Source organism: Lepisosteus platostomus, chromosome 21 (assembly GCF_059453375.1).
Source record: "Lepisosteus platostomus isolate fLepPlt1 chromosome 21, fLepPlt1.hap1, whole genome shotgun sequence".
Taxonomy (NCBI): domain Eukaryota; kingdom Metazoa; phylum Chordata; class Actinopteri; order Semionotiformes; family Lepisosteidae; genus Lepisosteus; species Lepisosteus platostomus.
The window spans coordinates 247,336-271,047 of record NC_142631.1 but is presented as its reverse complement, the minus strand read 5'-3'; the positions used below and the strand labels follow the sequence as shown (position 1 = coordinate 271,047).

The 23,712-nt window shown below is 53.6% G+C and overlaps 4 protein-coding genes across 14 annotated transcripts; 1 reads left to right on the top strand and 3 right to left on the bottom strand.

The window, feature by feature from the left end:
• Window positions 1–1,051: 1,051 nt before the first annotated feature.
• Window positions 1,052–4,167, bottom strand: tmem203 (transmembrane protein 203). 3 transcript variants are annotated; one of them, XM_088615462.1, is made up of 2 exons: window positions 3,965–4,167; window positions 1,052–2,330 (listed from the first exon to the last, which is right to left on the bottom strand). In XM_088615462.1, the coding sequence occupies exon 2, from the start codon at window positions 2,153–2,155 to the stop codon at window positions 1,739–1,741; it is 417 nt and encodes a 138-aa protein (XP_088471588.1). In that variant the 5' UTR covers window positions 2,156–2,330; window positions 3,965–4,167; the 3' UTR covers window positions 1,052–1,738. The 3 variants fall into 3 exon arrangements, with proteins under 3 accessions (XP_088471588.1, XP_088471587.1, XP_088471589.1); XM_088615461.1 differs by lacking the exon at window positions 3,965–4,167 and adding an exon at window positions 3,760–3,926; XM_088615463.1 differs by lacking the exon at window positions 3,965–4,167 and adding an exon at window positions 3,299–3,753.
• On the top strand, window positions 4,148–10,018 carry alad (aminolevulinate dehydratase). Of its 3 annotated transcripts, none has more exons than XM_088615450.1 (12): window positions 4,148–4,248; window positions 5,746–5,878; window positions 6,229–6,279; window positions 6,923–7,019; window positions 7,267–7,402; window positions 7,813–7,896; window positions 8,011–8,099; window positions 8,348–8,403; window positions 8,494–8,581; window positions 8,953–9,039; window positions 9,430–9,559; window positions 9,666–10,018. In XM_088615450.1, exons 1-12 carry the CDS (start codon window positions 4,182–4,184, stop codon window positions 9,725–9,727), a joined length of 1,080 nt encoding a protein of 359 aa, XP_088471576.1. In that variant the 5' UTR covers window positions 4,148–4,181; the 3' UTR covers window positions 9,728–10,018. The 3 variants fall into 3 exon arrangements, with proteins under 3 accessions (XP_088471576.1, XP_088471575.1, XP_088471577.1); XM_088615449.1 differs by having other exon boundaries at window positions 4,174–4,260; XM_088615451.1 differs by lacking the exon at window positions 4,148–4,248 and adding an exon at window positions 5,217–5,369.
• Window positions 10,019–11,360: 1,342 nt separating this feature from the next.
• On the bottom strand, window positions 11,361–14,677 carry LOC148643767 (uncharacterized). The gene is made up of 2 exons (XM_088615460.1): window positions 12,268–14,677; window positions 11,361–11,963 (listed from the first exon to the last, which is right to left on the bottom strand). Exon 2 carries the CDS (start codon window positions 11,956–11,958, stop codon window positions 11,398–11,400), a length of 561 nt encoding a protein of 186 aa, XP_088471586.1. The 5' UTR covers window positions 11,959–11,963; window positions 12,268–14,677; the 3' UTR covers window positions 11,361–11,397.
• A 141-nt stretch (window positions 14,678–14,818) lies between these two features.
• rnf208 (ring finger protein 208) lies at window positions 14,819–21,931 on the bottom strand. 7 transcript variants are annotated; one of them, XM_088615458.1, is made up of 3 exons: window positions 21,704–21,931; window positions 19,774–21,544; window positions 14,819–17,086 (listed from the first exon to the last, which is right to left on the bottom strand). In XM_088615458.1, exon 3 carries the CDS (start codon window positions 15,701–15,703, stop codon window positions 14,966–14,968), a length of 738 nt encoding a protein of 245 aa, XP_088471584.1. In that variant the 5' UTR covers window positions 15,704–17,086; window positions 19,774–21,544; window positions 21,704–21,931; the 3' UTR covers window positions 14,819–14,965. The 7 variants fall into 7 exon arrangements, with proteins under 7 accessions (XP_088471584.1, XP_088471579.1, XP_088471580.1 ...); XM_088615453.1 differs by lacking the exon at window positions 19,774–21,544 and adding an exon at window positions 18,632–19,325; XM_088615454.1 differs by lacking the exons at window positions 19,774–21,544; window positions 21,704–21,931 and adding exons at window positions 17,366–17,441; window positions 18,632–19,765.
• Window positions 21,932–23,712: the final 1,781 nt, after the last annotated feature.

Genomic DNA, 23,712 nt, shown 5'->3' with positions numbered 1-23,712 from the left:
TCACCTGAGTGGAGAATTAACCCCGGCGTGCGCGCTCCCGCAAGGGCAATAATGACGAAATTCATGCTACAACTGTTTCGCTATCACGCAGTACAAGGAAGGAATCGGAAAGTTATAAAAGTTTGTTTTCAGAACATTCCGCCTGTCAGCTGACACGTGATGGCATGAGTAGGTGAGCTGGGGCTGGGTATCAGGGCAGTAACGCTAACATAAGGGCTACAAACGAGATGAGGCCGTTCAGCCCGTTTGTTGGTCGGTAAGCGATTCAAAGCTCTCATTTACTCTTGACAGAATTCAGGGTTTCAACTTCAGCAACATATCTGGGTAGCCTGTTCCACACTCCCACAGCTCTTTGTGTAAAGACGTGCCTCCTGTTTTCCGTTTTGAATTCACTTCCACGTAGTAAATCTGCCAGTATGTTAGGGTCTAATAATTGCTCAGCAACACCTTGCCCCTTCACTTCCGTGACGCAGGAGCCCAGAATAACTGCACCCGAAGTCTGATTCACCCGGAACACAAAAGGCGGACTATTATCGCCTCTCGGCCAACTCCCCCGTGGGAGCGATTTATTTGTTAGCACCACCCATGTCGTCATAGAAACTGCCAAACCTGTGGCTCAGGCTCAACCTCTATGGCCAAGACGCTCCACCTGGTGGTAAAAGAGGGAAATGCAGGCTAGTCGGGTTCTCCACCCGAGATGCTCAAGACAACATTCATTTCCTAAGCGCTTCAGCCGATTCAGGGTCACCGGGAGCCCGGGGAACAGGTACCAGCACACAGCCCACAGGAGTGGAGCCTAATGTCTGTTTGCTTCATGGCAAAATATCAAATTAATACATCACTCTTTTCCCTTTCAGCATCTGAAAATGTCCCAAGATAATGTCCATTTCAGACATAACTGGCAGGCTGTGGGTTCAAATCCCAAGTGAGGTTTTGCTCAGGTGGAAGGTGGCTGAAGAGCTCAGTTACCGGAGGAAAAAGGTGTATTTGCAAGAGAACACGATCGTCTTTACTGCCTGAATCTGTAAACACTGCACACACACACAGGGTATAAAGGTTATATTTTTCACGGTTTATTTACAAACTAGCTAGAACAACTAAAACATAAAAAGCAGCAGACAAAATGATCAGGCAGGCAGGGCACACGGTGCACGAGGTGGTCGGACTCTTGCTCCTGGCCATGCAGACAGGACGCTCCCTGGTTCTTCCAGAGCTTGGAGCAAAGCAGCTGGATGGAGATCCGGACGCTGGCAATCCGAGTGGGAGCAGGGCAGGGTGCGGAGCTCAGGAATGAAGGCGCCGCTCCATCGTCCCACACTGCATCGGAGCTTCGCGGCAGCCCAGCACTGTCAAGCACATCACTGAATCGCATGCCTTTAATACCGGGCAGGCTGAGGCAACTCAATTTCCAAGTGTGCCCACTGAAAAGGTGAGGAGACTACAGTATGTACATAGAAAAGATAAGGGTCTCCTCACTGTGTTCATTAATGCCATGAAATGACACCGAGAGTGCAGTCCATTCAAGAAACCACCATCGCCCACCTTCCTCCACAGAGAGGGGAGCCCCTGTCCTCGTGTGCTGCAGGCGGTCAGATCCAGGCCAGCGAGACGATCAAGAAGATCAAGGCCCCTCGGGCCCCGGAGCCCCAGCCAATCTGAACTACTCCTGCCGACAGCCGAGCTCGCGGAAGAGCTCGGCCAGTCACCCGTGAGGGCGCCAGTCGGGCTGCCGGGGCAGTCAGTTGACCCGGCAGGCGCGGATCATGAGCAGCTGCAGCAGGATGAAGATGGGGGAGACGATGAGGCCGAACCACAGGTCGCGGGCCTGTTCCTGCTCCGCCAGCTTCTGGCACAGCAGCACCTCGCAGACCAGCTTCAGGCTGAGCACCGTGAGCACCCAGAGCAGCCGCAGCACGGCCAGCCGCCGCTCGCCCTCCTGGTACAGCCGGATCGACACGATGGCCGTGAAGTAGGTGCTGAGCCCATCGGCAGCGAACAGCGGCACGAAGACGCCCCACCAGGTCACGCCCGGCGCCAGGCCGTCGGCGTACAGCGCCACCAGCAGGCTGAAGACGAGCAGCGCCGCCAGGTGCAGGAAGAGCTCGAAGGTGGCGAAACCCAGCCACTGCACCAGCTCGCGCAAGGAGAACAGCATCCTTGAAGCACGGCAGCGCACCCCAACGCCCAGCGCTGCACACTGCAGCCTCTAAGGCACAGCCATGGGGGGGGAGTGAGTCCTGGGATCTGAGCACTCACAGAACCTCAGGCTGTGGCGTCAGGTGTCCTGGTGTTAGTGGCCACGGGGAGCCTGAAGGATGTCAGAGCAGGACCTGCAGTTCAGAGAGACAGACAGAGATTAATGTCGGCTTCACCTGCTAAAACCCTCTCCCTTCAGCGTCAGAACAATCACAAAACAAGTCAAACAATCGCACCTAGTCCACCGGATTGGAAACCTCCAGAAACAGTAAGGCACTATGGAGATCTAATCATAAGGGGACAAGCCTGGCCTGGCAGTCAAGCCAGTAAGGTCTGAACCTTTCATTCGGACATTGTGCACCTGCGTCTGGAAGGGGCTACTTAAAAAGACTTTGGTTCTGTCAGTGTTATAATTTCCAATACGGGGAAACAATAAATATAATATTAGGTTACATATAGAGAATGGAACAAGCTACATAGCTGTGTTATTGAAGGCAACCCCAGGCTTCCTTCCGGAAATGACAGGACGAGATCTTTGCATCAATACGCTACTTCCAAACGGCCTCATTTGTAAATGTTGTGAAGCTACTCAGAAAGCATACAGGTGAGACAGACATCATTGCACGCTGACCAACCACATGAACAGGATGGGCTGAGGTATCCCCACTCATCCGTGCTCCGACCCTGCTCTGCAGCAGTGTTTCAGGGAATCTCTGTGCGAAGGAGCCCAGCTCCCCAGGAGACTGCAGCGTCTCAGGCTGGACAAGGCCCAGAGGCACTTCACATCCCCAGCATGCACTGATAATTTGTTACTCAATTCACATCGAATTTACTCCTCTAGCTTTGATTAGTTACAATGAAAGAAATAATTTCATAATATTCTCATCTGAAGTCTTTATGACCCTTGTATTTACTTATGGCTATGAAAACTCCCTTCAGATCATGCCCGTGAAAGCAGTAACCTTGCCTTGACTAAATCCAGGTGAAGCGGGATTAAGTCTTTTTTGACCATTTCCGTTTCTATCGTTGTGAAACATTGCAACATTGCAACGTTATGTCCCATCATACCATACAGTTAGCTACGCAGAGCTCGGGACGCCACCTGCTGTTCCAGAAGCTCATCGTGTCTCACGGCTGCTCGTTGACCTCTATGCCTGAAGGCTGTGCGCTCAGGCCGGTCGGTGCTGTGCGGCGGTTCTGCAGGTCCAGCCCGTCACTACGAGGCCAGACCGGGCTGCCAGCATCCCGGGTGCGGAGCCCAGACTCTCCGTCGGACTCAAACACTGCCACGCATGACCCGGTCACGCCTGCCAGCATCAGGAGTGGAACAGTTACACCCGAGGCTCCGTCAGCAGCAACACTGACTGCTCCCCGCGGCCCAGACGCTTCTCTCCCTGCCCCCTCCACGGCCGCTCCAGACCAGCAGGTTCTGCTTCCTCTGCTAACACCCCCGACCCCGGAGCCGGAGCCTACGGACTCCTCAGCGTTAGAGCCCAGAGCCCAGAGCCCAGAGCCCAGAGCCCCGGCAGCGAAGCGGCCTCGGACCCGCAGCCGCCTGTTTACCTTCCGCGCGCTCCTCCGCTGCAGCCTCCTCGCGCAGCTCCCCAGCGCGGCTCTCGCGAGAGCACGCGAGACGGCGTTGACACAAACACTGACGATTCAAAACCTCGATACGTCTTTGTTTCAGGATGCAATACAGTCTACTTTTGTACCCTGTTTAAAGAACCCTGCCTTGAAGAATATAATTCACTTTTAGCTGCTGGTTTACCTTATTTTGGGGCTTTCAAACTCGCGTCCTGTGTTAGAGTGAGTCCTCTCTGGTCCACCTTTACTGTTCTAATAATAAGATTATCAATAAGAATAAACAATTCTTGATCATCAAATAGACTGGTTTTTCGAGACTGTTAATGGAATATTTAAATAAAACATCTTTTCGAAATCCCTCCTCTAGACTCATGACGTGGGCGTGTCCCGGGGGGTGACGCATGTACGGTGGCCGGACTGAGTCAGTCCGAGTTTCTCTCGACAGACCGCGCAGACACCGATCAGAAGGTGAGACCCCCCGTAGGTTTTCTCTCGTAGGTTCTCAATCTTTTGTAGGTTTTGCGTTTCTTTTTGTTTTAAGGGACCGAGCACCTAGATTGACCCAGTGAGCACTTTAAGTGATACGTGCGATAGGGTCTCAGGCTGCTGGTGGGCATCGCGGTGTCCGAGGCGCCCTGGCACAGCGCTGGCAAGTTCTCCTGGGCACTGCAGGGAACTTGGCGTTACGCTCTGTCGTCTTTTTATTCTTGTAATTGAATTTGCCAGGTTTAACAAGACCCTCTGACGAGAGACTACTAGACCTTAGCACGGCTACACCTCGTACCCGCCTTAAGTGACTGAGCATGAGGAAGTATTTTTTAGGGAACCATCTTCGGCGAAAACTTTTCTTTTTAGTTCCATGCTTAAGGCGACTTTGGCGGGCTTCGCTTTTTTATTAAACGGCTTTCGCTCGGTGTGTGGCGCGCTGTATTTTGCTAGTTTATGTCTTCTTAATTATGTCAGTCCAGTTTGGTCTTCGAAGCGGTTGTGGTTCAGGGGTTCGTTGGTTCAGCTTGAAAAGCCGCTCGGTGGGACCTGCAGGGCATCACACGGGACCGGCTGCGCCACAGAGCCCGAGTCGATCATTATCGGTTTTACACGATCGATAATTGCTGACCGCGTGCTGGTTTTGCTTGTCATGATGTGACTTCCCAAATTAATCTCCGTTTAATTGCAATTCAAAATGTAATTATTTTTCACCTGGGAAATGAAGGGAATTTCATGGTTTTCTAGGCGGTCTGAGTTATGCTGCAGAAGTCCGTTAGGGGGTTATAAAAGCAGGTACTTTGCACAAATATGCAAAACGGCCAGGTTAGCCCAGGCAAATCTCCTCTTACAGTTGTCGCCGTAGTTGTTGAACCAGCGTCCTTGAAGACGGAGTCAGTTGTGTGACACTGTCATGGTTTCATCTCGTTAGGAAAACTCAATGTAAAAAATGTGAAGAGGAGTGAAGGCAGCACAGAGCGGCTCTTCCGTGCTGCTGTCTCAGGGGTCGGGGCTGTGAAACCCCGCTCGCTGCGAGTGGCGCGGCGCTGTCTGGAGTCCTGCATACACGCCTCAGAGCCAGGGGCACCCAGATCTCACTGCCAGTGAGTGTCCGTCAGGGACAGAGACAGGCCTCCCGCTCACAGGGGCTGGGAATCAAACAGGGCTGGAGGGAATACAGGACTATGGAGTCTGATTCTCCCAGGGCTGGAGGGAATACAGGACTATGGGGTCTGATTCTCCCAGGGCTGGAGGGAATACAGGACTATGGGGTCTGATTCTCCCAGGGCTGGAGGGAACACGGGTCAGAGTGTGTGTGAGAGTGAGTGAGGGGTTGCAGCGGAGGTCATGTGAGAGCGATCTGGTCCCGTGAACAAGTGTCCCTTGTGTCTGCGGAGTCTCCCTGACTGCCCCCTCTGCAGGCCTCCTTCGCGCTCGGCCGAGTCCCTCTCTCTCAGCGCGCTTCTCTTTCTCTGGCAGCTCCGAGCCCTCCTGCCATGCAGACAGCCGACTCCCTCCTGCACAGCGGGTACTTCCACCCCACGCTGCGCTGCTGGCAGACATGTGCCACCAATCTGCACCCCAGCAACCTCATCTACCCCGTCTTCATCACGTAAGCTCTCCGTCTGTCTGACCGGGAGGACTGTGGGGAGTGAGGCTGGCTGTGTGTCTGTCTGACCGTGTGTCTGTCTGACCACGTGCTTGTCTGTGTGTCTGTCTAACCACGTGCTTGTCCGCGTGTCTGTCTGACCACGTGCTTGTCCGCGTGTCTGTCTGACCACGTGCTTGTCCGCGTGTCTGTCTGACCACGTGCTTGTCCGCGTGTCTGTCTGACCACGTGCTTGTCCGCGTGTCTGTCTGACCACGTGCTTGTCCGCGTGTCTGCCAGTGAAGTCGCCTGTTTCCTCACGTCTGTGCGTGTGTTGGACACAACTGCACTGATGTCCTCTCCTCTCCCTGCAGGGACAGCCCTGACGCTGTGGAGCCCATCGCTAGTTTGCCGGGACAGGCCAGGTACTGCAGCTCCTGTCTCTTCACTCCTCTCTCCTCTCCCATGGACTGTTGGGAGCGCTAGTCCACCGCAGCCCCTGGTCCTGGGTGTGCTGTGTAGTGTGGTACTGGCTGAGCCCCACACGCAGAGGGCCAGCCCGGGACGCCCCTACAGCAGCTGGGGACTGGTGCCGACGGTGGGGGGGAGCTGGACTGCTGCCTGAGATAAAGGGAGGGGTCCTGGGTGGGGTCACAGATAATGGGCAGAGCTGTCAGGCTGTTGCTCCCACAGTCCTGATCTCCCAGCCCACAGAGTCAGCAGCAGGAGGGCGACCTTCCTATCAGTTGCCCTGCAGTAATGACTCTTTGTGATGAATTATCTGTTTCCTGGTTGCTCACAGCTCAGTGTGGGTTTGCTGTAGTAGCAGGCGAAGCACGGACTCCAGTTTAAAGCCATGTGCAGAAACACCTGCAGCTTTTCAGAAGAGAACTGTTATGCTGCTTTCTGTGACTTAAGAGTTGGAAAGCTCTTAAGCTGCTGAATCTCAGATGCAAATGTGACTTTCCCAGTTCTGCAAACAAATTTTACAGATTTTCCAGGATGTGTGAGAGCTCTGGTCAGTTCTGTCAAATGACTGTTTACAATCCCTTTTCTCCCTGTCCACAGATATGGGGTGAACAAGCTAGAGGCTATGCTGCGCCCCCTGGTGGACAATGGCCTGAAGTGTGTTCTCCTCTTTGGAGTTCCAGCCAAGATTCCCAAGGTGGGCCCAGAGGTGCCGTGATTGAATGTATGACACAGTCACAACAGGCTTTTTCTATAATAGTTAGAGCAGTTACAACTCTCTTTCTGACAAAATAAGGCTCTGTGTGTGGAAAGAGAAATGCCTCCTATCGTTAGTCATTGCAGTCAGCTCACATGTGGAAGCACTATAGTGATCCATTATTGCCTTACCAGCCTCATGCCCAGCCCCCAGCCCCCAGCCCCAGTGACCCTTTTCCGCTCTGCAGGATGAGCGTGCCTCTGGTGCGGACTCTGAGGACACCCCTGTGGTTGTGGCCTTGAGCAAACTACGCACCACCTTCCCAGACCTGCTGCTGGCCTGCGATGTCTGCCTGTGCCCCTACACCTCTCATGGACACTGTGGTGAGTGGCACTGCCCGTGCAGAGCTGGTGTGCCTGTCTGTGGCTGTGTAAGTATGCCCAAGAGCCGTTCAGATTTCACATTCAAAGTGCTTTATTGGCATGACTGATGCATGACAGTGTTGCCAAGGCAATCACAATTCGCAAGAGACTTACAAACGTTTCTAACAATAGAAATAGTGAGAAGCTCATCTCTCCTTCGGGATCTGACAGTAGGTTTGGAAGCTGTCCTGATTCTGGCAATTGTGGGAATTCTGGGATTTGATTGGATATGGAGGGGGGATTTCTCTGATACCTAAGCCCTAAAGAGGTTTTTGCGTGTCTCCGTCACAGCCTGTGGTGAGAGCGCTCTCTTACTTGTGCGTGCCTGCTGTCTCCGTGATGCCCTGGTCCTGCGTTTCTCTCCTCTGCAGGGATCCTGCGGGAGGACGGCTCCCTTGACAACGAGGCGAGCTGCCGGCGGCTGGCAGAGGTGGCCCTCGCGTACGCCAAGGCTGGTGAGCGGAGACCCCAGAGCGCTCCCACACTGACCCCGCTGCCGACTCGCTGTAGTGCAGTGCTCCCGCCGGGCTCCCTGCGCTCCTGACCGACGTCTGTCCTCCCCTCCTCAGGCTGCCACATCATCGCTCCCTCGGACATGATGGACGGACGCATTGGGGCGATCAAGCAGGCCCTCGTCTCCCACGCCCTGGGGAACAAGGTGAGGCCAGCAGCTCACCAGATCTCTCAGAGGTCCTGGCAACAAGCAGGACGCCTGCCAAGGGGACTTCAGGAGGACCAGGCGTTTAACCCGTTTGTGTCCAAACATTCCTCAGGCTGGACAGCTGCCTGGGCATTCAGCACCGTGCTGCAGGGGTGTAAGCGTTTCTTAAGTAGCAGCAAATCAAGGACCGTGCTGGTTATTTTGAGTCAAGTATTCTGCTGTTTCCTGCCTCCTCTCGCTTCCAGGTGTCAGTGATGAGCTACAGCGCCAAGTTCGCCTCCTGCTACTACGGCCCCTTCAGGTAAGCACAGCGAGTGGTTCTCACTGCAGTGTCCCGTCCCGTCTGTCTCGGCCGGGCCGCTGTCTTCCTAACGAGCCCGTCTGTCCTCAGGGATGCTGCCCAGTCCAAGCCTGCGTTTGGGGACCGGCGGTGTTACCAGCTGCCTCCTGGGGCGCGTGGCCTGGCGCTGCGTGCCGTGGTGAGTTTGTGCCCTCGTGGCGACGTGTGGCAGCAGGGGGCGGTGCAGTGCCTGATTACTGTGTCGTTCCTCAGTAACCTCAGACCGGTCTTCGAGGTGTCCCCCAGGCTGGTCTGCACTCTGTGGGTGACAGGGCCTTCTCCTGCTGCACCCCAGAGCTCAGGAATTCCATTCCCATTAATATCAGAGTGCCACCTTCCCTCAGCACATCGATTTTACAATTTATATCCTTTTTTACACTTTCAGAAAAGTGCTTTAAGATAAAGCCGCTGTATAAAATAAGTTTTACTACTTATCTGTCCTGTAGCTTCCCTGTGTTCCTGAAGTCTGAGGACAGCACTGACCAGCAGGGGGCACTGTTTGTCTTGCAGGACCGGGACGTGAGGGAGGGGGCTGATGTGCTAATGGTGAAGCCAGGGCTGCCGTATCTGGACATTGTACGAGAGGTCAAAGACAAGGTCAGTCTGCCAGCTGTCTAGCTGGGTGATAAACATCCTGAGCACAAACCTGCCTTTGTTAGGACGGGCTGTGAGACTCCATGTCCGCAGCAGAGTGATCCATTCCAGAGTATAGCAGTTGCAGGCTCTTGTACAGGTGTTGCTGATGAAGTGGGACAGCAGGTGTTCGCAGTATTATTTGGAGAGCCCGTGATGTTAACAAGGCAACAAGCAGGAGCTATTCCACACCATTGCTGACTCGCAGGAGCCTGCAGCTGGTAAACATGGGATGGATCACCTCACTGTGTAGCGGCGTTGAACTGTTGCCTGTTCTGCCTTCACACGAAGATCAAGTGTGAAGCTGGTGAAGATCTGTGGCTCCTTGGTTCTCACTGTACCCCTCCCTGTCAGCACGCAACCCATCCCCTGGCAGTGTACCATGTGTCGGGAGAGTTCGCCATGCTGTGGCACGGAGCCCAGGCTGGCGCCTTCGAGCTGCGCGCTGCTGTCCTGGAGGCCATGACAGCCTTCCGCAGAGCAGGTGAGGGCCGGGCAGGAGCAGAGCTCGTTCTGTCACTGTTTGCAGACACGCAGACACGCAGCAGCAACAGGCCTGCACCACCACCACTGACCTCTCTGCCCCCCAGGTGCCGACATCATCATCACCTACTACACCCCCCAGCTGCTCAGCTGGCTGAAGGAGATGTGACCCGCGGGCAGGCTGCCCTGCTCCTCTGCTCCTCCCCGGCCACAGAGGGACGGACACGTCTCTGGACACCGGGCTGGGCAACCTGCATGGGTGGGGACCAGCGGGAGGAATCCTTCCCGAGACTAACACTAGCATCCAGACAATCGACTGTAGAAACTGTCTTGTTAGCTGCAGAACTAGTGTGGCTTGAGTCATGTGTGTGTCATGTGGGAGGCTGTGTGCTGAATGGACATGGATCCTAACTGCAGCGGTGCCTTGAATGTCAGAAATAAAATCAGAGCTTGTCGGAGAGACGGAGTCTCTGTTCTTCGTTCTCCTCGCGGAGCCAGTGGGGTCTCAGCCCTGGAGGGGCACCAGGGAGGGACTTTAAATAGAGCTCCAGACTCTGCCTTTCACCTCTTCCATCAATGTCACAACTTAGAACAGTTGTTTTGTTTTCTTTCTCTTTGTTTATTTGAGTTTTTTAAGAGCGAGCTTTGGGCTTTTTCACAGCCAGCTTCCTGAGGCCAGTAACAGTCCCGGAGACAGACTGAGTAACAGATCACACAGGCAGCCGCACTGAAGAATGCAGAGTGATTACAGCACAGATGAGCTCGGAGTGTTTCTTGAAAGAAGCCAGACATGATGTAGCCAGATTGAGCCAGACGATAGTTGTGCTGTGAGCACAGACACGCAGAGAGTGAAACGCTTGGAAACGCAGCCTTGAGAGAGAGGCTGACAGCCCACAGCCCCTCTCCTCTCTCTCTCGAGTCCAGAGGCTCAGCAGCAGGTGATCCCCATCAGCGAAATAGCAGCTTCCTGCAGACAGACAAGACAGCAGACAATGGGCACAGGCTGACACTAAGCACAGCAGGCAGGCTGATCTCGGAGTGCTGGTACACACAGATAGTCATCATCCCTCTTAGAGCTGCAGATCAGCTTGTTCTGCCGGTGGAGCTCCGTGACAGCGGGACCGGTCACATCCCCATTGTTAAACCTACTTCCTCATGCTGTGTGAACACTGTGCACAGGAGGCAGCTGCCGGGAGTCTGCTGGGTTACCTGATCCTGTCACTGGAGCTGCCTCTCGCTGGCTCGGTGTGGCAGTGCTGCTGGGGTGTGTGAGCGTGCCAGCTCTGCTTGCAGTGCAGGTTGGGAGGGTGGGGAAGAACAGGGGCCTGGAGTTTGTGATGCAGCTACAATCGCCTGTCTAGCTGTGTCAGTGCTGTCAGCCCAGTGATCTGTCCCTGATGCTCTGCAGAAGCTGTCATTAATTGTGAATTATAAAATTCTTCTTAAGAATGTCTGGATTTCCAAAGCTCAAAGACAACACACACCACTTCAGCAAAACAAATAAAAACTAACAGAAAGAGAGTGCGAGCTGAAGCTGAGGTGGGAAAACAATCTTTTAGCTGAGCATCTTTTACTGCACATCATTCCAGGATGCTTTACAATAAAATAAAATTAACATCCCTTGCCAATGTAGTGTAATCGTCTGTTGTCCTCACACTATATTTGTGCCATGTGCATTTCAGCTTTATACATGCCCATCTGCATCAGGCCCTATATCATGTGCTAGCATCAACCCGCAGATACAGTGCGTTTGTGCTGAGAGCTCGGACGCCTGCGTACTGCCTCTCTGTCAGAGCCGCTCTCTAACAGGGCCCAGGCTCAGCGGTGCAGTGAGTGGACTCACCATATGAACCTGAAGAACCTCTGCAGGAGGGAAGGACGGGTGGGCGTGGCCACGGGCCCTGTCCTGTTCCTATAGGCTGCGGCCGAGACCGTTTCCATGGAGGTTGGGGGCGTGGTCCAGACTGCAGTCCGTGAGGGCAGCTCCTCCTCCAGCCACGGCTGCTCGATCACCCCCTCGCACGTGTGGCACTGCGCAACGCCGGCCCCGGGTCCGAACGGGGCGTACAGCGTGAGGGCGCCACAGGCCGGGCAGGCGGGGTCCTCGGGGTCCACGAAGGCCAGCGGCCCCATGTCACCCTGGCGCCCCCCCCACACGCGGGAGTTGATGGGCAGCGCCCCCACGCCGGTCCAGGGGTCCACGGGGTTCAGCTGGCGGCATATGGGACAGGGCAGCGCGTCGCCACTCCGTGCCCTCAGCTCCTGCAGGCATCCTTGGCAGAATGTGTGCAGGCAGGTGGGGAGCATTCTGGGAAGGGCGTGGCCATAGACGCCGAACTCCTCCAGGCAGATGCTGCAGCGGTCGGCGGCCCCGGGACCCGGGGCTGGGGCCTGGGACATGGCGGCTGCGGGAGAGAGAGAGGGGAGGCCGACGTCACTCGCTCAGCTCCTGCCACTCCGTGGGGCCGGGTACTCACCCACGCCAGCCTGTCGGGTATAAAGAGCACGCTCCTCGCCAACGCGCCTGTGTGATTCGTGCCCCCCCTCCACAGCCCGCTCTCTGTTCCCCTCAGGCTGGAGAACCTGGAGCGTCACCTGCAGACACCCTCCCCTCGAACTAGAGCTGAGGGACCCAGTGCCGTTAAAGCTACCGAGACGCAGGGACACCAGCAGGACACAGGCCTCCCAGCTGATGAAACTAGAACTCACTGAGTGGACGAGAAGGAAATGCAGATGCCGGGAAGCTAAGAGCTTGGCTCAAGGCTCCCCCGTTCCTCTGCTGAAGCTGAAGCCTGTGGTCACCGTCCCGCGGGCGCTGGAGGTGCCTGGGCCAGTCGCGGCGCCTGTCGTGCTCGTCGGCCCTCTGTCCTCCTCGGCAGCCCGTGTTCCTGTCTCCGTGGACCTGAATGTGCGCAGCTCACCCAGGCTGGGAGTCGTATACCTGCTTCATGAAGAATTCAGGAGAGGGGCTGGGCTGCCTGTGGGTTTCAGTTTCCCGGAGACCAAGCAGGAGCCTGGGGGGGTATCTGTGTACCTGAGTGAACCTGTGCTTACCTGGGTGCACATTTGTGTGTGCTTTGCAAACGAGCCATTTACTGTATAGTTATGTGAGATGGCCTGCATGCCTCTCTGTGATTGTGTTTGCATGAGTGAGTGTGTGACAAATCAGACACAATGCCGCACAAATGGGGCTCCGTTCAGGCCAGTGTGTGATGCTCCAGTTCCTGAGGGTTTATGAGGACTAACTGTGTGACATTCATTCAAACTGAACTCAAACAGAGCGTCTTGGTGCAGTTCAGCCTTCTTAAAGGTCTGATTGCGTGATTGTCATCCAATTGGAAACCTGCATATAATCAAATTGATTATTCAAATCAATTAAATATTCAAATGATAATTGATACTGATAATTCAGAATGATAAATCTTCCATGTTCAGCTTTGAAAGACTCGAACTTTCTAACTGACTTGTCTGCTTCAGTACGTAAGACCCTAATGAGCTTGTGTTAAGAAAAGCAGCGTTAAGCCCAAATGAACAATAGGTTTATTCCATGCTGAAAAGAGAAGAAAGGAAACGCAACGTTTGGCCGAAACGTTTTGTTTTCTTTCTTCTCTTTTCAGCATGGAATAAACCTATTACTTGTTCCTTTGTAGCCTACGCATGCTGACGCAGCTCCCCACCTGAACTATTAAGCTCAAATGTCAGAGCGGGCGCTGTGGATTTGGACTGCCTGCCCTCGGATGTCCACCAGAGGGCGCAGCAGGGCGGTAATAATCCCGCCGTGAGCGAGTCTTCTGTTGTGTTTGGTCAGGTGCACGTCATTTGACTTGATTGGGGTAGATCAAGTCTATCACAGGTGTTAATAATTATACTGCAACTTCACTGACTCTAGTTCACGAACCCACTTTGAGCCTTCGTTTTAGAGTATAAGAATTACTTTAAAAATTCCGCTGTGAAAGAAATTATATTAAACAACGTATCAGGAAGTACTGGGTGTCTTAAACCCATTTTTATAATACTTCTAACATCCGGCAGTTGTGTGACGAAATTTACTCCGTTTATTTTTATTATTGATAATCTGGTAAAATAATATAATTTGCACGGTATATTCTCTTCTACAGCAGCAGCTAGCCAAGGCGGTTATTCGCGCGTACTGTGGCGTGGGTAAATCTCATTAGTACTCATGCGTCCCTCCCCCTCCTCAGGACAGGACCTATAACTCTCCACAGATACTCCCTCGGCCAGGCTGAGGGACCCGGAGTTTCCAAACCAGAATTCATGATGGGGGGGGGGATTTATTCGATGCAACTCTACCCTCTGCTGCCTGACAGCTGGGGTTTCACTGCTGGTTGAAGGCTCCCAGGCTTCTGCCTCGCTCTGGTTCTGTGACGGCTGCGGGCTCACCTCTCCTGCCCAGCGCAGCCCGTGTTCACACCTTGGTAACGGTGTTAAGCTCCCGAACGAGAGCTGCTGCAGTCTCACTCAGCAGTGCAGCTGTCCCCTGCAAAGCAATAGACGTCAGAGAGAGGCAGACCTCAGGACCGGCATGCTGCTGTGTTGTATCTGTTCATTTCTGATTGAGCCACTGAGGGGGTGGAGGCCAACCACAAGACTCAAATAGTGTCACTTAAGATGGTTGCAGCCTCTGTTCTCAGAGGATGACATGAAAAACAGAACCTAGAGGAGGTCAGATCCTGCTGTTGAACACGCCAGTCCAGCCACTGTTAGATAGACAGTTTTCAGGCTTTACGGGCTGGTCTGCACTGAAGAGATGTGCAGATAGCTGAGCAAGCCAGCTGGAGTCAGGGGCTGTGGTCATTCTGTCCTCATATTTACAACACTGCATATTTTTAACGCTTTGAGAACAGACACCGATATAAATCTGTCATATCGGTCACAATCTGACTTCACTAATCTGGTGTTTCCAAAGAACCACAGAGCATAAATGATTGCAACACTTTTTGACTTCTGGGTAGAAGAATCACCCGCAAGGCCCAGCTTCCTGTGAAGGACTTTAGCTGTCTCCCACAGCCCCACTGGGCCTCGCCTATCTGGCAGCTCTTCATTCCTAATCAATAACTCGCTGGTGCAGCAGCCTGTCCAGGGAGCGGGGCTTGTTGTGAGGAGCAGGCGGCTGCTGGCTGGGCTCCTGTAGGCTCCCTGTTCAATCTCCTCCCGCTGAGCAGCCAAGAGCAGAGCCTGGCCTGCCTCTCACCCTGACAGGAGCACGAAAACACCCAAAGGAAGGAGGACAGAACAGGAGTTCATACATAAAATACATTTATTGGATAATTCCCTTTTTTCATATCTCATTCTTTCAGTCTCTGCAGCTTCTCCACAGGCTATTTTCCAGTGTTATGAAAGAGAGAGCTCTGTCAGTCCGGGGGCACGGGGCACGGGGCTCGGGAGGCTACATGATGGCGCAGGAAGACAGCGGGTTGCCCAGCTGGCAGGTGCAGGCGGACTGGCAGTACTGGCGCACGGTCTGGTAGCAGCTGCGGTCCGAGTCGCCACCCCACTGCACGGGGTTGGGGGGCCCCAGGCCCCCCTCGGCGGGCAGCCGGCTCAGGATGCTGGTGTTGACCGCCAGGGCCGCCAGGCCGTAGTCGGTGAAGAGCACGGTCTCCCGGCGGCAGGTGGGGCAGGAGATGAACTTGTACTTGGGGCAGGACTCGTACAGGATCTGCAGGCACTCCTCGCACACCGAGTGCAGGCAGGACAGGATGCGGGGGCGCTTGCCCGTGAAGTTGTAGGTGTGGCCGCAGGTGGGGCACTCCAGCGGCTCGCAGGGCGCGGCGGCGGCCGAGCGCAGCACGTACTGGTTCACGATCACGTCCTCCACCTTGCAGTGGTACTGGTTGTGGTAGCACAGCTCGGCGGCGCTGGCCTTGCGCGGAGCCAGGTACCCCCTCTCCCTGCGGGACGGCGGCGGCGGCGGGGGCACCAGGGGGGGGGCGCTCACCCCGTCCAGGCCGATGTCGCTGCAGGCCTGGTTCACGATCACCTCCCCCTCCCCCCCCCAGGCCACCCTCGGGGAGGGGGCGTAGCGAGGCTGGGGGGCAGGGCACTCGTGTGGGAACTTCTCCGATTGGATGATCTTGACAGTGTCCATGGGGATAGACACGGTCTGGCGGCGCAGGCAGGACATGCGCTCGACTGGGGGGAAGGTCACACAGCGGAGGAGCGGGGCGCTGGGGTTCAGCTCAGCTCTGGGGCTCCTCTGTCCTCAGGAGTCTGGGCGCTACGCGGATGTCTTGGGGTGTCCCTGTTGCTGGCCTTCAGCCATTCGATGGAATTCGGGGTCTGATGGCACTGTCCATGTTCCCTTCGGATCCCGGTGCGAGGCCCGGCAGGCCCTCCTGGAGGGTCCAGAGAGCTGGGCGGCTCTCCGTCAAGAGGTCACTCAGCCTGGGCCCAGCGGGTGGGGAGCAGGATGGCTGTTATTGCAGGTCCCTTTGGTTAAGAGGCTGTGATATGGCAGATGGTGCTGTTACACTAGGTTCAATGTCGCCAGTCGAGCAGCCAGCGGTCTCGCTTCTTCAGAGAAACCAATGGACTGCTTACAGCACAGTAACAGACAAGTAGTGAGATGATGACGCCTATCAGATGTTCACAGGTTTAGCAGGATGATATGTTCTGGATATTTACAAGAATAAATAATGACACACAAACATACTGACATACAGGTAGAACTTGAACTCTGTTGACAGCTTTGTGTCCTGGAGCAGGAACGTTCTTAACTGCTAAATCCTTTGGCCCTGAGTGGCAGCGAGATCCCAGTACTGATGGCTCCTGACTGACTCTGTCAGGGTGCAGGGACTTGTTCCAATCAGCCCACAGCCGTCTCTCACAGGAGTAAAAGGGAATCAGAACTCATCTCAGGCAGGTGCAACAGCTTCTTCATGAACTTTGAGATTCATGAGAACACAAAAATGTGTTGCTCTTTCCTAATTCAGCTCCAGTGTTAGATACAGAAAGGTGACTCTCTAAAGCCTGGACAGGACAGCTGTTAACAAGCCAGACAGTGTGCTGACTGTATGGACACAAGACTCCTAATGTCTGGCGTCTGTTCCTGGCTCTAGAGTCTTGACGGAGGTCAGATATTCCACATTTTAAGGAAGATGCTCTCTGCACTGGTACAACCTGGGGTCTCCTGGCTTCTCGGGGATTAGTGCAATAGGATCAGATGAGCAGAGAGACGGGATCTTGTCGGAGGTTGGGATGCAGATTCAGCTCTTGAAGTGGCACTGGGAAGTGCCTCTGGTTCGCGTGAAGAGGTGGGGTTTGCTGGCCTCTGGGAGGCAGATGTGACTTGCGGTTTTTAGGTGTGTTGTGTTGTTTCTGAGCTGTAAGACTGCCGGCTATGTCCTCTCAGACCCGCTCCCTTAGCACTCAGTCACATGGCTGCCAGCGTCCTCCCCCTCGGCCTCCCCTTGAGCCATAGGCGGCCCCAGTGCTGTCCGGCCGGCTGGGGAGATCTGCTGCCTCCTCGGGGCTGGAAGTGTTTCAGATCCTTCGGTGCCAACAGCCCCTGGAAAAATAGAAAGTGCATTCCAGCATTATTCAAGCATTGGAATACCAATCGGTGCTAAATCTCATCTCAGCCCACTTGTTACTATTTGATTTAAGATAGAATGAAAGTAATCCTGATTAATCAAGAGTGTATCAACACATCTAGCTGGACAGCCATTAGACAAGATCAAACCACATTTCACATTCAGGCTTGTTCGTTTCTAAGTTAAACCCACTTACTTATCAGTTCCTATGAAGGAAAGAAATGCCCTGATAAATATGTCCGAACACTCAGTACCTTGACAGAGTGTGTGACGGCCCTCCCTTCACCGACTCCCACCAGAAAGAGCTGCCACTGATGGGCCAGTTGGCACCTGCAGCAGAAACAGCAACATGACCGTACCATTCTGCCCAGCCCAGGGGGGGGGGGGGAGGCATCAGAAAATAAAGCAGGCTGGTACCATTACTACCACATGGAGGGGGAAGCTGGGGAGATGCTACTGTCAGCACAAACTGTCCCAGCCATTCATGCACAGCCAATTACCCGGGCTTCTTGCTGTCTTTGCAAAATCCATTTTAAGCTCTGTTTTGTCATCAAATTAAAAATGGCAACTCATAAAAATAAACAAAGTCTCCATTCTTCCTGCTGTCCATTCTTTTAATGATAGATTATACAACATGATTACAAGTAAAATAAGCTCCAGGATTAATTTACTGCTGCTCTGGACAGCGAAAGGCTTTGACAGTAGAGCACTTCCTTCCTGTCACATCTGCAGAGCGCTCGCACTGCCTCTCCAGCCCGGACTGGAGCAACACCTCCACAGCTCACAGCTGTCACGTCAGCGCCGCCGCCGCCCGCCACTCATACTAATTCCCCCTTTGTGCTCATCCGAGCCTCTCTGCCTGACAGGCCCAGGGCTCCCTGCTCTGTGCTGCAGCCATTTTCAGCTCAGAACAGCAAGGCTGCCTCAGTGATGCCTACTTATTCAATTACCGCTACGTCTATCTCACACCCTCCAGAAAGCCCTGTGGTTAATTACCCAGCCTAAAACAACGGCACAAGGACAACCCCAGACCTAGCAAGCTTTATTCATTCACTGCCATTTCATGAAGAAGCTCAGTCTCACCCCCAGCAGACAGCCCAGTGACCACAGCTGGGACCTGGCAGGTCTGCTGTCTCAGAGCCTGGGCAGGGTGTCACTCCAGCCTCCAGCATCTGGCCAGCTGCTGGCTTCTCCTGCCCAGATTAGACTTTAACACCCTCCATCTTGTCTCACAGGGCTGAGGTCTGAGGTCAATCCGGATCAGCTCTCTGGTACAGCTCGCTTACTGGTCGTGCAGTTTAATACTGGTACCGGTACTGGTAACGACAGATCCAAAGAACAACACAAGGGCTGCCTCCTGAGGCAAAGGTCTGGCATCTGACGTCTCCAGCAGCACAGCTTCGCCCCTCGGCTCTGCATTCCAGCACTTCCCTTCCCCCTGACCTCGCCAGGGCTCTGCCACCTGCAGTGCCCCGCGGCTGGCCCTCCCCCTCCCTCTGCCCCCATGTGAGGCCTCTCACCCCGGTGCCCCCGGGCCCCCGGGCCCCCGAGGCGCTCCCTCACGCCGCAGTGCCAGTCTCGGTGGGTCCTGTCCTTGTCCCTCAGGGTGTCCCGAGCCGGTCAGGGGGCTGCAGCGAGGAAGTGCTCCCAGCGAGCCCAGCAGTGCCCAGCCTCCAGCCTGGCGATGTGTGGCCCCTTCCGGCCGGAGGGGACGGGAGAGGAGGGGGCCCGCGGCCCCAGACAGTGCCGGGTCGGACCCTGGCTCCAGAAGGAAAGCAGGAACAGGTCGGAGAACCTCTCTTCGTTGTGCAGCGCGAAGCTTGCTTCCGATTCACTCGGAGAATTCCACCCTCCTCTTGATCTGTCCCTCCTCCTTCCTTGGATGTTTATTCCTGGCTTTCCCTGCCTGCTGTTTCCTGAGCGGCTCTCTGCTCTGTGTGTCTGTACCTGTCTGTCCCAAGCGGAGCAGTGCTCTCCTTCCGCTGTCTCCCCAGCCTCTCTGGCGGTGCTGTAATCTCTCTTGCTGCCTCCCGTCGGCTGTCATGCGGTCCCGACCATCCCTCTGCCCTCCATTGTGCTAATAATTCCTCTGCCGTGCAGCTCCAGCTCTGCCCATTGCTCTCCTCCGCGCTGCGTCTCTGTCCTTGCCTCCTCCTGCTGCTCTGGATGCTCTCCTGCTCGCTCTCTCTCTCTGCAGTCCGCGCTGCAGTGCCGCTGCAGACGGAATCACGTTTTTCATCACCAGTGAAAATCTCCAGCCAACGAGGACTGTGCCTCCCCCAGCCCCCACACTGAGTGCGACAGGCCTCTTTAACCCTGCGCGCGCCGGAGCGTCTTCACGGAGCTCTGCTCAGCTGGCAGCCTTCACAGCCCCCCACACAGAGAAGACTGGAGCTTTTCACAGGCCTGACATTTCAATCATCTGCTTCACGTGGCCCAACTCAACCTATAAGTGCAATTTTTGTGGAATTTTGTACTGGACGCAGTTCAAACTGAATTTGTTTTGTGAAATTACCAGGGGAGCAGAAGACATGGCTGGCAGCAGCAGAGAATATTGCTCCATTACAGCTGATCGGCAGCTCTGTTGCAGGAAATTGACACATCTATTGCTCTATTGCTCTGAGGAATGATTTTTTGAAAAGCAAGACCCTGCAGTTCCCACCTGAGTGCCCTGGGCCGCTCCACTGGTGTCTGCTGTCTTTGTGCTGAGGGTCTTGGAGGATTGGGAATTCTTGTATCACGATCCCTGTCTGTGGTCTTCTCTTTTCAAGACTGAAGAGATTCAGTCATTTCACCCTGTCCATACAGGACTGGGAATGTAGCTATTTGCTCTTTTTTGGACTGATTCCAGAGCAGCGTGGTGACCAAATAATATTCCCAATGAGGTCTGACATACACTATACACGGTGCACAATATCCCTTGAGTTGAATTCTGCATGTTTAACTACTGTATATATCCTAACATTCTGTTCCTTTTTATTGCTTTTAATGTCTAGATTTATTTGATCTAGATGATCAACACATGTGCACATAAACTCATGTCATTTTCTAATATAGCTTCTTCAAGTTCAGAAACATTCAATAAACAAGCTCAGTTGTTTGCAATCTTTTAATTCTAGGATATATTTTTGCACTCAAATTTAACAATCCTCGTTTGTTTGCCTTAATTGTCACCTGCCTAAGTCTTGAATTTTGTCTAAAACATTTGGAATTTTCTTAGTTGATTTTAAAGTGGTTGCTAATCCTATTTTTATATCCTTTGGAAACACTACTTTAATAACTAAACCAGTGTCTCAATATTAATTGGGAAGAGCAGTGGTCCTGATACAGATCTCTGTGGTACTCCTGTAATTACAACAACCCAGTTTGAGTATTCACCCCTTATCTGTATACTGTATTTTCTATTCATTAACCAGTTCTCATTCCAAGCACACACTTTATCACGAAAGACAGAGATATGAGTCTCTGACTGGTTACAGTTCTGAGAGCTGAAAGCATCACACTGCATCTTGAGGGCTGCCAAGGATACAAATAGTATCAATTCATTCTGTGCCGTGTAATTTGGTCAGTTGAATGTTCATCTCTAAAACACTAACCACAATGATACAGGACTTGTTCAGTTCCCTATTATTAGAGCAGGTGTCCTGGAGCTAGGCTGCAATGTGAAAGCTCCTGACTGTGGCCAGCTGAGTTCTGGACACTGTAGCTCGTGTTCAGAGATTGTAGCAGCACTCTCTGGAGAGTGCAGAGACACACCCAGCCAGGCAGGGGGCTAAGCACTGAGAAACAGAGCAGCTGTGATTGAGATCCATATATCTGTCATGCTGACGAGAGAATGAGATTGTAGCTCTGTTGTTGCTAGATTTAGAATCACACATTTGAACAAAAAAGGACATCCAAGCTCCCCTGAGAAACGGAAGTGTGTAGGAGCATGCTACCCATGGAAATATTGTTTTGGTGTCAATCCATTTTTACGTCTTTGATGCCATTTTCAAAGAGCAGATTGCTGTCATTTCAGAACAAACAAAAAAATAAGGCATCGTTTTAGTCATCTCCAAATCAAGTTGACTTGATGGGTCTTTGAAAAACTGACAACTGCATGTGTTCTCATTTCCTTCTCTCTCATGCAGGAGGACAGAGCGCAGCAGTGAAGCTCTGCTCCTCCAGCACACTGGTGGGTGTGCAGAACAATAAGTCAGCCCTTGTCGTCACGGATGATTCACTGCGATCTGTCAAGAAACAGCTCGGTGAAGATCTCCCTGACTGGAGAGGAAGCTGTAACACAAAGACAGCCTTTACACTGAAGATAATAGTAATGGTGAAAACGACCATAAAAGGTTTTGTCAGCTTCAGCAGGCACCCAGAGTGCTGTGCAGGAGAGCCTACAGGTGACAGTGGGATGGCTGTTATCCCAGAGTGCTGTGCAGAAGACCCTACAGGTGACAGTGGGATGAAACACACTGTAAGTCATACCTTTCATCACAAACTGCCAAATCAAGAACAATCACATAACCGTGCACTTCATTATTGTTATTGAAACACTTTATACATGTTATTGCAAACAGCACAGGACAGCCTGTGAAAACTCTTACCTGCCCTGCAAGCTGAACTGGTCTCCCTGCCTGCTCCTCTCTGTCTTTTCTTCTGGGGCAGTTAGCTCTCTGATGTGCTCCCCTCGCTGCCTCAGGTCAGACAGAAGCAGACTCTCTCTCTGGTGTTCATGAGCCTAACAGACGTTGTTAGTGAAGTCTTTCACATCTCTGCTGCCCTCAGCGAGCTCTGTGGCTCATTGTGAGCAGACTGTGGGCTGCACTTCCTTCCTCTCTCTCTCACTCTCTTGCTTACCTCCGACCTGCACACAATTCGCTCCTCTGCGTCCTCGGCCTGGGACGAGGACAACCAGTCAGCGTGGGCTCAGTCCCTGGAGTACGCAGACCTGGTACTGCTCTGTGCTGGCTGTGTTAAATGACTGTAAGGATGTGGTCATATGTGTGAGGGGAGGGGCAGATCCCTGCCAATGACAATGAGCATGCTATGCGCACAACTTTCCTTAACATTTTTTGCCTCATTTATTTGTTTTATTACTGTAACAGGGGGTTCCAGGATGTCTGTATTTATATGTTTATAGTTGAAGAAAAGACAAAAAACGGTGAAACTGGTGCTTCTAGTTTGTTTCAGGTTGATTTCAATTTTTTTCACTTGAAATGTTCATCACATCAGTTGGCTCATCATCTACCTCATCATCATTTTGTGTCCAGATGGTACAGGACATAAACATCAGCATGCCTGTGTCTGATAATGAGGCTATTGCAATAAAACTATACCTGGCTTACAGCAACTGCTTCCTGGCCTGAGCTGAGGTTAAGGCAGTTTCAGGCAGTGCAGTGCTGTGCTCAGGGGAGGCAGTGCACAGTGTGTCTGCCTGTTCCAGGTACAGCCCTGGGAAAACACTACAGCGTGATTCCGGACTCCACATCCGCACCGGGGCCTGGGAGGATACTGAACTACCTCTGCCCCCGTCCGGGGCCCAGTCAGGGGGGCAGGGCTCCCCAGTGCACTGACAGGCACCTGAGCCCGCACCAGCCTGGCCGAGACCACCGACCTCCTCCAGTGCCACGCTAACCCGCCTCTGGCAGGGAAGGGGTGCAGAGGGCAGGGGAGCGGACTGCTGGAATTCAGGGAGGCAAGCCTGGCAGCAGACGCCCACACTCTCACGCATTCCAAACACCCTCACCTTCCACACATAGACCGCACACACACGGGCACATGCCACACTCCCTGTTCTATCACACACACAGCTGGGACACATCACTTATTCCCTCCTTAACATTCTTCACACACTCTTCCGACCTCCGGTATTTTCTTTTAATTACAGAAATGGAAGAGGGAAATAAACTTTTCTTTGCACGTGTGAAGCGCTGTATCCATCCCTCTGGAAAGAGCTTCTGTGTGCGTTACTGTCCAGAGCAAAGTCAGGCCTGTGAGGGCAGGTGAGAGGAGCTGAATCACAGCTGAAGAAAAGATGCCCTCAGGGAAACGTTATTGAATTATTCTGAACTCTGCAGGATACAGAGAAAATAATCCAGCACAGCACTGACTCGGGCATCCAGAGGACACAGGCGGAAGTTCAAGCGCAAGTGCTTTCAGGCCTGCAAGCAGGAAACAGCTCCCGAGCTCCCGAGCTCCCGGGCCACGGTGTGGAAACCCATTTCCAGGGATCCTGTGAGACTGGAATAACTAGATCCGCCGTTTCTGAAAGAGCAAGCTGACCTGAAAGGCGTCCTTGTGCTGGGACCTTTCTCAGTTCCTTTCATTTAGAAAAATAAAGACAAGGGGCTGCTCCCAGCAAGAACCGAGCCGCACGCATGCAAGCTGAGGCTCCTGCGGAGGAGCCAGCTGGAGTACCGGCTCGGGAGGCGTGGGGGGAGTCCACTCCGACCGCGACTGCGCCCGGGGGAGGCGCTGTCCTCGCTTCCCCTGCAGGGAGAGTCGACCTGATTCTGCCAGCCGACTCGCGGCCTCTCCACTGCCACACACAGCTGCAGGGCAAGAGCCGTCAACTTGACTTATCCAGGAGCTGCAAATTAGCTCCCAGATCCAG